This window comes from Cupressus sempervirens, chromosome 10, assembly GCF_028749045.1.
Source record: "Cupressus sempervirens isolate cs-2001-9-10 chromosome 10, ASM2874904v1, whole genome shotgun sequence".
In the NCBI taxonomy this organism is placed as follows: Eukaryota; Viridiplantae; Streptophyta; class Pinopsida; order Cupressales; family Cupressaceae; genus Cupressus; species Cupressus sempervirens.
This window is the reverse complement of record NC_143127.1, coordinates 377932882-377948550: the sequence shown is the minus strand read 5'-3', so window position 1 is coordinate 377948550 and position 15669 is coordinate 377932882. Positions and strand designations below refer to the sequence as shown.

The 15669-nt window shown below is 33.5% G+C and overlaps 1 protein-coding gene across 6 annotated transcripts in view; it reads left to right on the top strand.

The window, feature by feature from the left end:
• The window catches only part of LOC149534251 (uncharacterized), a 286537-nt gene that overhangs the window by 44814 nt on the left and 226054 nt on the right, over positions 1-15669 (top strand). For all 6 annotated transcript variants that reach the window (XM_089806885.1, XM_089806889.1, XM_089806887.1 and 3 more), the window contains exons 3-5: positions 6458-6609; positions 6851-7007; positions 7142-7201. In XM_089806885.1, coding sequence (XP_089663011.1) covers positions 6458-6609; positions 6851-7007; positions 7142-7201 — 369 coding nt within the window. The remainder of the gene's footprint in view (positions 1-6457; positions 6610-6850; positions 7008-7141; positions 7202-15669) is intronic.

Here is a 15669-nt window from a genome sequence, read left to right as displayed (position 1 = left end):
ATGAATAAACAACATAACCTCAACAACAAAGCCAACACCATAAACACAATTTTTCGTTCTTGAGGAAAGTCATGTTAAGGAAAAAACCCCGATGAGGATGGTGCCCACTAGATCTTGTACTAGTATATAAATATTAGTACATACAGTGCATTCAGTACAATTGTCCCTGTTAAAAGACTTGAACTCTTGAAGGATTTGGCTTTGTTAGGAGTGGATATAATGCATTTTGTACGATTGTCCATGTTAAAGGGCTGGTCCTTATTAAAGGACTTGAACCCTTGTTAAAAGGTCCACAACCCTATTAGTAGTTGGGTTATTGCCCAAAGGATGAAGGTTAAATCCACTGTCAAGAAGACTCAATATCTGAAGGTTAAAGCCACCTTCAAGGATCTACAAATCCAAAAGGGATGAATTGATTAAACAACAACTCACAACTGAGAGGGGGAGGGGGCGGGGGGGGGGGGGGGGGGGGCGCTGAGTCTGTTGTGAGTAATAACTTTGAAATTCAAACTTATAAAACAGATCACCAATGAACAATATAACAATGCTCAACAACAAGAAAGCCAACACCATAAACACACCATGTTAAGTGAAAACCTCAATGTGAATGATACCCACTAGATCTTGTACTAATATATACATATCCCTGTTAAAGGATCTAAACCTATTAGGAGTCGATATAATGCATTTAGTTCAATTATCACTATTAAAGGACTTGAACCCTTGTTAAAAGGTTCACAACCTTTTTACGAGTTGATGAGAACTAAAGGCTCATTGCCTAATCATACTACCCAAAGGATGAAGGTTAAATCCACTATGAAGAAGACTTAGTGTCTTCAAGGTGAAGGTTAAAGCTACCTTCAAAGATCTACAAATCCAAAAGGAATGAATTGACTGAACAACTATTCAATTTCCTTAACAGTTCCTTTGAAGTCCACTAGGAATGATAATAGATTCCACTCATACCTCTTCTTAAAGCATTTGACAATCCTCCATATCTCCTTTGATATTCTAGCATGAAGGTGCGCATACATAACATATCATTCCACACCCATACCATATAAGTGAGGAAATCACTCTCCTATATACCAATTATGAATAAGCAATTAAGTTAGCCTATTAAGACTTCCCCCAATGCACAAACAAATAGATAAACCCATGCTAAGGTGCATTTTGTCTCTAAGAGCACGCATTCACCTTCAAAAAACCTGTTTTTGAGAAATCTCCATGCTTATGCTTCCTAAGAACATGTTTTTGCATATAGATCTCAGATTCTTAGTGAAATCTCATGAAATCTTCTCCTGTAGGGGCGTTTTTGCAAATCCAAGCATTCTCATGCCTTAGGCATTGATTTTGCTTGCCCAAAAACGTTTCATTTTGAGCATTGAAAACCACTTTTTTTTTACCAAAAATGCCCATATTTGGGCATTTGAATCCATGTTTTGGGTCCAAGGAGGGTCGTTTTGGCTTTCCATGATGTAACAAATGCATTGAGGGCTTTTTACATTCCAAAGACAAAAACGCTAGATGTAATGCCTTTGGGAAACCACATTTTTATCAAAAACAGGTTTAGCATGTGCATTTTACCAAAAATGCTATATGCACTGAACATTGTCAACCACATTTTTGGGATTCAGCATGAAAAACGCCTCATTTTCTGCTCATTGGTTATTCCTCATTGAAAGTTTGAAAAGGTCCAAGTTTGTTTGAGAACTTGTCAAAATTGGAACTTCGTTCTCTTCATTTTTGGCATATTAATCTTCAATTAAGTGGACATTTTCTTTTTTGCTAATTAATTCATTCTTATCTTGTTGATTTGATGCATGTTTTAGCTTGATGTTTCACATTTGTTGACATACAATCCGCATTGCACTTTTCATGATGAGATGCAAAGTGTTGTGACATGAAATGGGAAATTACATGTAGTTGCACATGAAGTGTAATGGCGGATATGGATGGAATAAATGCAATGTGCCTTAGCATGTAATGATGAAGGTGGAATGAAAAGATGCACTTGCATTCGTTGATGGAAGATAGAGTGAAGTGAAAGGTGATCAAGTTCTTGGGAAAGAACTTGCAACTTCTTCCAATAGAAGAAAAACAAGAAAACAAACTAGCAAACAAGATAACAAACACAAAAGAAAAATGTACCTTCAAACATGTCTACAATCAAGATACCTCAACATGCAAACTCGAATTTGAAATTTGGGAAAATAACAAAAGTATGAAAATGAGACTATTCATCATTTTTAAAGAGATTGCTATCGAATTTGATATAAATGCCACGAAAAGTGCATTTTCTCTTTAAAAATGATGAATAGTCTCATTTTCATACTTTTGGTATTTTCCCCAATTTCAAATTCGAGTTTACATGTTGAGATATCTTGCTTGTTGACATGTTTGAAGGTATGTTTTTCTTTTGTGTTTGTTGTCTTGTTTGCTTGTTTGCTTGCTTGTTTTCTTGTTTTTCTTCTATTGGAAGAAGTTGCAAGTTCTTTCACAAGAACTTGATCATGTTTCACTTCACTCTATCTTCCATCAACGGATGCAAGTGCATCTTTTCATTCCACCTTCATCATTACATGCGAAGGCACATTGCATTAATTCCTTCCATATCCGCCATTACACTTCAAGAGCAATTACATGTAATTTCCCATTTCATGTCACAACACTTTGCATCTCATCTTTTGCATGCAATTACATGTAAACTCACTTTTCATCTGCATTTACATGCAATCTCACTTTTCATTCCCAATTGCGTGTCACATATACATGTAATTCAATTTTTGTACGACATCTTGAAAACCCGTTTTTGACAAAAGCTCACACTTTTAAAGTCAAACGTAATGATTTGCACACATTCATATGCATCCCAACTTGCATTCTTGGCCATACCCATGAAAGCCCATCATTGCCGACATGCAATCCATCTTTCCAAGTCCGGCTTTGGCCCTTTCCATCCAAACACATATGCTTTCCTGTTCAATTCCAGCCATCATATGTGTTCTATAAGTGTCTAATCCATACTTTGAATACCCACCCCTCATGGATTCGTCATTGTACCTGAAATCCCAAAGTTCTCATTGATTCAATCTCATTGGAAGATGTTATCATCTTCATATTGTAGCAAGTCAAGATATGTGAGAATTTCTATAAAGAACAATGACATCCTGTCAAGAAAACTTGTTTTAGCTCTCAAAAAGCGGTTATTCATTTGGTCTCCATTTTCCTAATGATTTTCTGAGAACTTGAGTTCGTGTGGGAATGCGCCAAGCACTTTTCTTCGAAAAAAGAAGTTAAAGGTGCTAATAGAAAGTTATTCTGAGTTTACATCCGGACACCTTCAAGAAGGTTTTCAAAGTATCAAAGATTCCAGATTGTGCCAATCTACAAAGGAGGATTCACGATAACTTGAACGAGAAAAAGCTTGATCATATCAAGATCTCAAATGACAATGGACAATTCATCAACTAGAGTGAGAGGCTATCAAAAGATGTAACACCATGATTATCAAGGTGAATGCAGTGGCACGGAATACAAGAACTCCTGATCCTGTGATCATTTGGGATAGCATCGCCAAGTACAAGGCCCTCTAGAACAATCCCTAGGATTGTTTCAATTCTCTTCCATCTTTCTTCTTCTTCTTTCATGTTCGTAATTGAAAAGGATGTATTACATGAAAATGTGTAATTACATGTAATACGACTTACATGTGTAATGACATGTAATCGAATAAGCTCTCTTGTTAGTTAGACGGGGTCAAAATTAGTTGAGTTGCTCCCACTTTTTCCTCCATCTTTTTCTCAACTCCTTTGTCTATATAAGGAGTGCCCCCCCATTGTAAAAGTCATCTTTTGCTGTATGCAAGAAAGCTCTATCAAACTTGTGCAAGCATAACTTTGATTGTGTAGTGCAAATTTGGGAGGAGAATGAATAAAAAGAAGCAATTGGATTCAAAGCTTTGATTGAAAGCAATTGTGATAGAGCAAATTAGAAGCTTTGACTATAATTTGTGCCTATTGTCTTTGATTCATGTTATTATTGTGTTCAATAATAGAGCATAGTGATTTTAGAAGCAATCAGAGCCGAAGCTTTGACTGGGAGCAATTGAGGTGATACATAGACTAGAAGCTTTGACCTTAGCTTGTATTGTCGTCTCAAATTCATGAAAAATAGTTAGAATTTCCCTACTTCTGGAAGTCTTTGTGCCCCAATAATAGAGGTTTTTCTTATAAAATAGAATATAAATCATCTACTTTTGGAAGACTTTGCATCCCAATGGTAGTGATTTTTCTTATAAATTAAATAAACAAGACTTAGAGCCAAACCTATAAACTTTCAATCAGCCTTTGAGTTGATGTTGGTTCATCGGTATCATCGTTTCCAGCTACTAGATTGAAGTTTAGTTAGAAATTTCATCTTGCCCATTACTCTCTCCGTTGGTAAGTGGATTCTTTTCTGAAAGATAAGAGGAAAGAATATTGGTAACACCCGTTATAAAATCTTTCAATTTCTTTTTACCTTGAATTGATGCATTGAACAGTGAGAAGGGGGAGCCTTCCCTTTAATGTAGGAGAGACTTTGTCTCACATGCTATGGCTGGTCTACCTATTTTGTAACTGGATTTACCCAAAACTGTTAGTTGCAAAATATCCACCCAACAGTTACAGATAATATACTATTCAAGAATAAATAATAATATACTATTGATATAATAATATGTTACTAAGATCTAATAAATAATAATCAACCTAATAAAGCTAAAAAGTAATAATAAATAGTTATAGATATGGATATAATACAAATAATTATAAGAAATATCATACATATATGAATTGATAGAATATAATATTTTATCTTTATAAAGAGACAATATATTAATAAATAAATATATTAAATGGAATCAATTAATAATCAATATAATCGATTCAATTGTGAATAATCATGACTGATGGGAAATAAGATATAAGTATTACAAAGAAATGTCATTTAAAGAGATACGGAGAATATATGAATTGGGTCTGCAAGAAGCTAAATGGAGAATTATTGAACTGAATTCCCAACAAGGAACATTACATGATCACTTGTGTTTGTTAGTATTTTTCATTCATGGGATACATTATAACTCATATATATGAGAATATTCTCCCTAGCTGAGAGGGAGTGTTGAAAAGTAGTGTCGGGAGGATGGCTATAAAACAATGGGTGAACATGTATTATCATTAATAATTATTGTTGAACTAAGAACCGATTAAACTATCAGTCATGCATTTCATTAATTAAACAATTTAATCGGTCTTATCATCTGTGATTATAATTTAACAAAGGGACATGAGATTAATAGAGATGATGAATGGATGAAATCCATTCCATCGTGCAAATATAAGACAAACAACAGAACTTTGAATGTTGACCAAAAGAACAACTCATCCCTTTCCACATGAAATCTTTTCCTCCCTGAATTCAATCATGTTAAAGTCCGCAATAAAGATCCAAGGGACTTTTTGAAGATTTGAGGTAAGCCATACCCAAAGGATCGATCTATTTTTATAGTCACTAGGGGCAGATAATGAGCAAAGACCAAAGGATTTGTATTCCACTTACAAAATAATCCATACAACTCGGTTACATGGGGAGGAACCTATAGCGTTAATATATTTACTCGATTCGGGATGGATGAGGATTGCATTTCATCCGTTCCCTCTCTCATGGTGGATGATAACAGATTGTGCATCATGCCAGATAAATTTCAGCACAGATTGGGCATGGAAGGCAACAATTTTGACTTCTTGAAGGCCAAGGAAATTAACATTCTGTCTTAATTTACAAAATGATTTGTCAACATATTTCTTGTCTGCCATCTCTAGGCTCCTCAAATTCCAATAACAAATTTTGAAATTCATTCAATCACTGGGTGGAGCTTCTCAAACTTATCTTCTTGGGATGGAGGCTTGCAAAATACCATTTTTAGCAGTGAGCACACTTACTTTCTGAGTTGAAGTTTGGGATCAGGTAAAGTTTGGAGGTGGCTCAACCCTAAATATAATAAGGCAAATTCACTTTGAAAGTGTTCTAAATCATTGTATTTGTCATACTTTTTCAAGACATGGTTTGTGTTCATTATCTAGTTAAGATGAATAGCCCAAGTTTTCTATGAAATAAGATTGGTTAATGTTTTTCGTTTTGTATTTTCTTAAGTTTTTAAACTATTCTTGAATATTATATATGCTATGGAGTTCTAGTTTGGATTTAGATAAGATTGGTTAACATTTTTCTTTGGTATTTGGTTAAGTTTTTCTGTAAAAGTATTATTGAAGATAATTTGTGCTATGGAATATTCATATCAGTCTTGCATAATTTATTCTAGACGAAACTTGATTAAATGTTCTATAAACTTTCTGTTTAAATATAAAGGCTATCTAATTTTATGGAATTGTTACTGATATATATTTTGTAGATTTATTGGGGTCATGGTATTTACGGAATAGAAAGAGCCTCAGCATTCTATTTTGGAAAGCACCCTTCCCTTCTTACATTGGGAGAGTGTGCTATGTTAACCGGCATCATACCAGCACCAGAGCTTCTTTCTCCATATAGGGACCCTAGCAGGTTTTTCAACTTTACAAGAAATGTGCATGCCTTTCCTTAAGTTGTTTCCTCGAGGATTTTATTCTTCTGTTAAATAATTAATATATGCAATCCCCTTTTCATGGATTGTCTTATATCAAATGTCCACTAACCTGTGGCTGTTCCTAGTTTGTCATAATTACTGAGTTGTATGGTGATGATATTCCATTAACTTCTTTTTATGATCTCCTGTACTAGTGTTATCTAAATGCTATTGTCACAGGGGGAAAAAGCCCCAGGGAAGGACATTAAGGAGGATGGTTGAAGCTGGTTTCTTGCATCCGGAAATGGCAGAAGAGGCTCTCTGTGAGATTCTTTTCATGGGTTCAAATGGGCAAGGTGTGTCTGGACCATGGCATGCACCCTATTTTGTTAGTGAGGTGTGTTGCTTTTAAGTTGAATCATTGCTGTATAAATCCCAGCAATGGGATGGATCCTAACAATACTTAGATGTTTGATCAATACACTATATCAATGGCTGATGTGACACATTCATTGGTCTTTTGTTTTACAGGTTCTATACGAGTTGGCTCAGAAATATGGACATGATGCAATATTAAGAGATGGATTGCAGGTAACAGGATTATAGACTTAACATCTGACATCCCTATTTGATGGACAAAATCATTCTTATTATGAATCACCTAATAACTGTGTTGGAGCCTTCATGGCATTTATTCCCCTTCCCTTTCGAAATATAAGTTAGTATTGTTTTATAATGTAATAATTCTTACCACGGGACACAATTTCTAATGTTACTAAGGACACATCTTGAGTCTCAATGTTTTGACAGTGCCTTTGCAACCATTGCTGTTTAGTTTGCCTAGTTAGTTGGATTCTGAAAATAACTCAGTGCATTAACTAGCATAAGCAGTGCACCAGATATTCCTCTAGTCCCCTGCTAGGAGTATACGTGCTTATTTTAGATGTCTAATAAAGTGATGGAATGAAATAACTATGTCTTGTAAAGCTATGATGAGTCCGTTGTTTAATTGCCTGATTCCCACATCATATGAATTCACATAATATCTACGAGTTCTCCTTCCTCTTGTGGAGTTTGATTTCCATCAACATATTTGAGCAGAAGATCTTCAGAAGTAGTCAGGTCTTAAGATGCAATACTCATGTCTTATGAAGGGAACAAAGATAATACAACACAATAATGACAAAAGAAACAAAGATCAAATGTTTATTTTGTTATACTTAACTAGTGGTGTTGACTGTCATGAAATGTAACAGGGACATAAATAATAACAAATTTATTGTTTTATTAATCTGTAGTCAGTGTCACAAAGACCATTTTATCATAAATTAAACATTTTACGATGACATAAAGATAAATTTCTCATATATGATCAGATTATGTGGTAAAGCCAAAAATATATTAACTTAATATATGATTGTAAGCATCGCCATAGTAACTGCAATTAAATATACATGTGTGGCTAGTTGATAATGTATATTTTTTGTTGAATAATTAGGGTTTTATTGGAGTTCTCATGCAAGGAAAAATCTATATAGTGGGTGGGATGGGAAGTCAAAATTTAAAATTGATAAAAATCCCCTTTATGGAGACATACCACAAGAATTTAACAAGTTCCTAGAGGTGGGGGATTTATTTGAAGTGTTATTTTGTAATGTACAATATAATAGCTCTTATTACTGAGTGAAACTTTATTTTATGGGCCTTGGTGGCGAAGGGATTAATATGTGTGAGGGCCTAGATAAGAAGGGGTTGTCTCCTAAGAAAATAGAAGGATTTGTTAAAGAACAAGAAGCTGTTGGCAAATTGATAGCTAAAAGAAAAAAACTGGTTTAGTTCCAGAAAGAAAAAAACCATGACACTGAACTCTTAGATTGTTGGGGCCTCCAAAACATACCTGTTTACCTATGCCCTCAACGGAAGATAAATATGAAGAGTCCCCACTTGCAAGAGAGCTCCATTGGAGAGGGCATTTTAAAATGGAGGCAAGAGATTTCGTGGTAGAAAAATTGTATGTTGCCTCTAAGCCAATGGTTGTCCATTAAACTTGGTTGGATTATCATATTGGCGAGACATGGTGTCAGGAGTAAATAGTGCACCTCCACACCTAGTTTTAAAAGTGCTGTGTATGAAATGGTGCATACCACCTTATTGCAAAAGAGAGGATATTTGTAGAGGCCCGATTGAAATCAATTAGATATTTTTGGATTTAAACAAGTGTGTCTATTGCTTTCAATGGATGGAAAGATTGCAAACACTATCCATTGATCAATGTTATTGCGGTGTCCCTCAAGTGGGCAATATTTTTGAGGATGGTTGACTGTGAAGGGTAAATGAAAGATGTAGAGTTTATTTCTAGGACTTGCATTGATTTTGTAGAAATGGTGGGTAACGCAAATGAGGTCCAAATGATTTTGGAAAACAGAAAAGTTTGCAGGTGCTTTGGTAGAGGCAATATATGAACACATTTTGTTGACACCGTGGACCATACACACTGTGATGCCCCCGATTTCAAAATAGGCTTTTAAAAAATAAGGATTATACAATAATACTAAACCATTATGATAATATAAATACTAGCATCTATTTTTTTTTGATTGTTAAAAAGCATAATGCCCTATATATTATATTTAAATGTTAACAAATATTTTTTCCCGTTCAGAGTGCAGGCACTAAGGGAAAAAGAATGGGGAAGAAAACACCCAATGTTGTTGGGACGTTAATATCCTGTAAATGAGATTTTACAATTGCCTTCGATATTTATCAAAGGGATTTGGGGGGGGATACTCCCCCCCCCTAAATCAGTCCTTCCCTTTCTTTAAGAAGATTCAGGAGGGTATGCCATCCTTTATGATTTTTCTACTTATACATTGAATAAATCATGTTCATTTGTATTCTAAATTATCCTCCATTGTTGTTGCTTCAAAGCTTTCCGATGATCTAAAGCAGTCTATACCTTCCTTTCCTTGTTAGTGATTAGGGTCTATTTTGTCCAAGTTGTTAATAAGGCTTCGCAGACTTGTAATAAATGGATAGTGATTCCTCCTTTCCCTAATTTGAGGGATGCTGCAACAGGACTCATCTTGGCCAAGATCATTGTTAGTAAACATTTATATCATTAAAACCAAGAATCTTAAACATATATTCTTAATAACTGTTAGGATAACATAGATGGTTGCCATATGTTAGATGTAATAGTTGTTCATCTAGAGCCTATTTGAGGTCTTTCATTATATGTTAAGAAGTAGTCTTGGAAATTAAATCTTTTAGCTTATGGGATGATCATCATTTCAATATAAGGTCTAAGGAAAAGGAAGATTTTATACATAAGCATTGTTGTTGTTTGCTCCTATTTATTCTAAAGGGAATTTTAAAGAATACATTATTCTTAAAAATATATGGTATTAAGCTATAGACTTTATTTGGGGGAATGGTTTTAATCCTTAATTTTTAAGACTAATGTCAATCCTTATTCTGTACCAATGAATTTATGGTCAATTTATCCTCCCCATCAGCTCCTAGGTTAGCTAGTTGATTGGCTTCTTTGTTTCCTTCCTGAAAAATGTGTTTTATCAATACCTCCTCAAATGACTTGAGTGTTGTTATTGCGTATTCTAATTTAGACTGTAGTTGCCAATTAGCTGTGCTTACCTTTCTGATAGCATTTAAGATGATTTGCGAATCTCCTTCTATTATTAGTTTCGAAATCCTCAGATTTTTGCATATGCTTAGACCTTCTATTAGGGCTTCCATTTCTGCTTTGGTTATTTGAAATATCCCCTAATGGTTTTGCTCTTTTAACAAGGCATAGGCCTTTTTTTGAATGTATGATGCATCCTAATCCTGCTTTACCTTGATTTCCTATAGAGGCACCATCAAAATTCAATTTTACCCAATTAGGGGGTGGCGCGATCCATTTGCATTCTGCTCTAGCCATCTTATTTGCTTTGGAATATAATAACTGTGGATTAATAAGGTTAGTCCAATTATGCCACATCTCTGCATCCCAGTCTATTAATGTTCCTTCTTCTTTGTAAGAGTTCCTTAAGTTGTTGTTTGCAAATTCTATAATACTTGCCTCTATTTTATTAATGAGGGAAGGGATCTCCATGGCTGTATTACAATATATTCTTTTGTTTCTTTCTTTCCAAATTTCCCATAGTAACATTGAGGGTGATATGAACCAAAGATTATTATAAACTCTCTGTCTTTCATTTTTGGGCCAACTTATTAGGTGTTCCAATAGTGTATTTGGAAGTGTTGATTGCCAATTTAGTTTTTGACATAGCCATGCCCAACCTTCTTTTGTGTATGGACAATTAAATAGTAAGTGTTCTGCTGTTTCTGATTCTTTTTCACATAAGGGGCACCTAGATGGTCCCTCAAACCCCATCTTTGTAAATCGGTCCTCCGTTAATATTCTATTCTGAAGGGCTGCCTATAAAAAAATTCCTGGTTTAGGGAGCCATGCCTTACTTGGCATAAATTTAGTGGAATCTCAATCTCGTGCCATTGCTGAGAGTTAATTATCATATCATATTTCTTTTTTACGTTGTATTTTCTGTCTTTTGACGCCCCCCATATTAATATGCCTTTCCTTTCTTTATGATTTGGTAGTCTTTGTTTTATATATATATATATATAAATCAATATATTAGGATAATATGCTATTATAATATAACTAGAATAATAAAAAATGATAACACTGAACTAAAATATAAGCTATTATAGATAATATATATTTACACCCATATATAAACATACAAAAAATCAATAAAATAAAATAATATATAATTGATCTTAAAATATAATAATATTAGCATATACAAATTATAGTATACATAAATTCTACAAATATAATAGTATCAATATTAATAATACATTAATATATTAATATAAATATAATAATAAATATATTGATGAATAATAATAAAATCAATGAAAAAACACACCCTTTTATCATAAAAAAGTATATAAAGGAAATTTAAACACCAATAAGACATACAACAAAAGATATTGAATTGGTCCACTAAAGTCCAATTTAGAAATATAAGACGAATTATGAAAGGTTGGGACATGGGACATTACAAGTGGTGTCAGAGCTAGCATCTTGCCAACTTGTGAATCATGAAGGCGTATTAGTTTATGGCCATCCATGCTTATTAGAAGTTAATACTTGGCACTAACAACCCATCATTCTTCCTGAGATAAAAATAATAAGTAACCAATCAAAACAACCTCTAAAACATTATGATTGGTGATGACAAATTGGTATCAAAACATCTTTGGATGGCTAACGCAGGTAGATAATAAATAATTGCTAGCTTTAGTATCATTAAATAGGAGTATCTTTCATTGTGTCTAGAGATTTGTATGAGAGGTAGGAAGATTGCCAACCTAGAGAGTAAAGCCTGAAGGCATAATGAATATATGATATTCAATTCATATATTTAATCAATGTTATATGATTATGAGATAATGAAATGAGATATTCATGTGAACTATTCATGTTCGTTAGGATTCACAGAAAGAAAGATATTTGTTGGGGTATCAGGGATAGATAAGAGTGAATTTATTATGAGTGCAAAAACAATTTTGAAAAAAATAAGAGACTACTTAATCAACTCTTTAAAAAACACTTTATTTGATCGCCTTTATAGTTGCTGGCTCCCTATATAACTAGGAAATTTCCTGATAGAATCTCTGAATATATTGATCACTTGTACAGTTGCAAAATCTTCAAATGAATTTGGGAAGGCTCTAAAAGTTAAAATAACAAGGGGCGACTCCCCTATATAAATAGGATTGGATTGTCATTTATTCACAAGAGAATAACTATAACAATGGCAAAGGCAATGAAATGGTTTAGTAGGGCTTATGATAACAATAATGACATTGGTAGTGGGCATGACATGTATGGTAGTAGTTGCGGAGGATTATTGTAATGATACCTACTCACGATTTTGAGTGTGAAGATGATTCTTATTGCTGTGACATTGAAATGTGTGGATATTGTTGTTTAGCTGAGGAGGACATGACACATTGAATGTTGATAGCAAAGCAAATACAAAACATGACCCATGACTCCGAGGTGGAAGGTGATTGTACATGGACACCACTGAAGTCCACCGATGTGGGAGAGAAGGGATGAACATTAACATGGAGTTAATTTAAAGCATGCCACCGATTAGGGGTTTTAGAGGGAGCGAAAATTGAAAGGAAGAAGGGAACAATTTATTGATTCAAACTATTCTTGCCACATACTCTACAAACTTAATTGTAATATGTATCACCATCGTGGAGAGGTCTACGGAAAGGAAAGAAACAAGTTTTAGACGGCTCCTCTGCCAACCTCTACACCACATGGGTCAGGAGGGTCCCATTACCAACCAAGTAGGCAATATTCGATACAGTATGGTTTGCACGAGAAACATGAACAACAGTCCTACTAATGAGCCATTTCAAATGGGACATTAGCTACCAATGTGATGGGAAAGGTATAGATAGAATTATTAAAGGTGTCCTCGGTGGCGGTTATAAGGTATGTACAATTATATTTAATTCTAGCATTAATATTTTTTTCTAAATGTACTAATCTCACCTAGATATATATAGTTGGCAACTATAATTGAATAAATATAATTGAAACTAGAATTAATTTTCTATATTATTATTCGATAAAATTCATTCCTAATATTATTAATATGAATTATTATAAAAAAATCAAATTCTCAATATTTTAAACATTTGATTTATGGGAGGAAGAGTATGGTGTTACCAAGGAGGGGCTTGTTTAAATCCAAGCAATTTGATCTTTGTCTCAAGATAGGGTAGGGGTTAGTGATCCGTAATCCATCGAGATACAGACTTGGACCTATAAACTTTGAGGGAGTCCTTTGTGAATTTGGTATCTAGGCAACTTGGATAACATATACTCTATCCTTCATTGAGTTGAAATAATAATATGATCGAATATACAAGAATTAATGTTACTTCCAATCCATGTTTACATGTATTGATATCTATTCTATTCCTATATGGCTAATAAGAGAAGGCAGTGATGTTACCGAGGAGGAACTTGTTTGAATCCAAGCAATTGGATCTTTGTCCCAAGATAGGGTATGGGTTAGTGGTTCGTAATCCTTTGGGATGCAGACTTGGAACTGTAAACTTTGAGGGAATCCATTGCAAATTTGGTGTCTAGGCAATTTAGATAACATCAACTCCTTTCATCCTTGCGAAGCTAATATGAGTGTTAAAGATAACGATTAATTCTATTAGGGAACACTATAATCAATATTAAGTTCGAGGGAAGAGAAAATAAGTGTAATTAGGCAAAGGCTCCGCTCTTGAGCTTAATATGGAATTGTCTTAAAATACAACTTATTTATGCATGTATGTACTTATAATCAGTTTTGATTACATGATTCTATCGAAGAAGTAAAATCAATTTCTTTAACCCTAATTCATTGCAAATTATAAATTATAAGGCATGCATGTATTGTTTGTCTGCATCATGTCTACTTTGTGTCTTCATGTATTCATGTGTCTTCGTTATGTCTGCATCGTGTTTTCTTGCATTCTTGTGTCTACTTTGTGTTTTCATGCATTAATATGTATACTCCATAAATCCTTTAGGTGTTATTGCATCCAAATATATGCTTTATCTATGAGAAAAGGTTATGTATGAATGATCTTTGCTCGAGGACAAGCGAATTCTAGAGGGGAGGACTGTGATGTACCCTATTTCAAAATAGGTTTTGTTAAAAATAAAGATTATAAAATATACTAAACCATTATGATAATATAAATATTATCATCTTTTATGAACTACAAATACTATTTAGTGTATATATATAAATATATAGATATACTAAATAGTGTATATATATAAATATATAGATAAATAAGTAAATGATATAAATAATATCAATATATTAGGATAATTTATTAGTATTATAATATTATAATATATAACTATAGTAATAATTAAAAATAATAAGATTAAACTAAAATAAAAATCTATTATAGATAATATATATTTACAACAATATATAAATATATGAAAATTCAATATAATTAAATATTATATAGTTGATCTTAAAATATAATAATATTACAATATACAAATTATAGTATATGTAAATATTGCAAATATAATAGTATCAATATTAATAAATAATAATAAAATTAAGGAACAAACACACCCTTTTATCATAACAAAGCATATAAAGTAATCTTAAACACCAATAAGACATGACAAAATATATTGAATTGGTCTACTAAAGTCCAATTGAGACAAATTATGAAAGGTGGGACACGGGACATTACACACAATCTCAATTTGGGGATGTAGGCAATTGGCACCCAAATAGAATGGGTGAAAGAAATATGCGAGGTTGAGGAGATCTAGATTTTTGTGACAAACTATCATGTGTCATAGTTAACTTTCAATTTTTTTTTCAAGATTGGAATTGTGGATCGTAAATTTATATTACCTAGTCTCATTTATGTCATGTTTTGCATAATTGAATAAAATGTTTATTTTGTGTCATTAACTTACCATTAGCATGTTCTTAGGTTGTTGAGATCTAGTTAATCTCACAAAATGGTTCTGAGACAACTTGTGAAGGTGAAAGAGGCTTTGGGTCAAATGGTTATTAGCAACCAATGGGGGATTTGGAAGAAATCAAATGCAAAGAGGGCCCAAAAGGTCAAGCCATTGATCTTGGATGACGATTGGTGTGTTAGTGTAGAATATGTATTGGAATTCACCGAACCTATCACATCCATGCTTCAGTTTGTTGATATACACGAACCATGCTTGGGGGATATCTATGATAGCATGGACACAATGTTGGAGTAAATAAAATTGGTAATACAAAGGAGAGAGAATGATCTTGAAGGCATCTTTGACAAGGTGGAAGCAATTTTTCTTCATTGTTGGAACAAGATGACCATGCTGTTACATTTCCTTGCATTTGTCTACAACTAATATAACTGCAATAGTGCTGGTCACTCAAATAGCAACATCAAGACCAAATAATAATTTTTTCCCT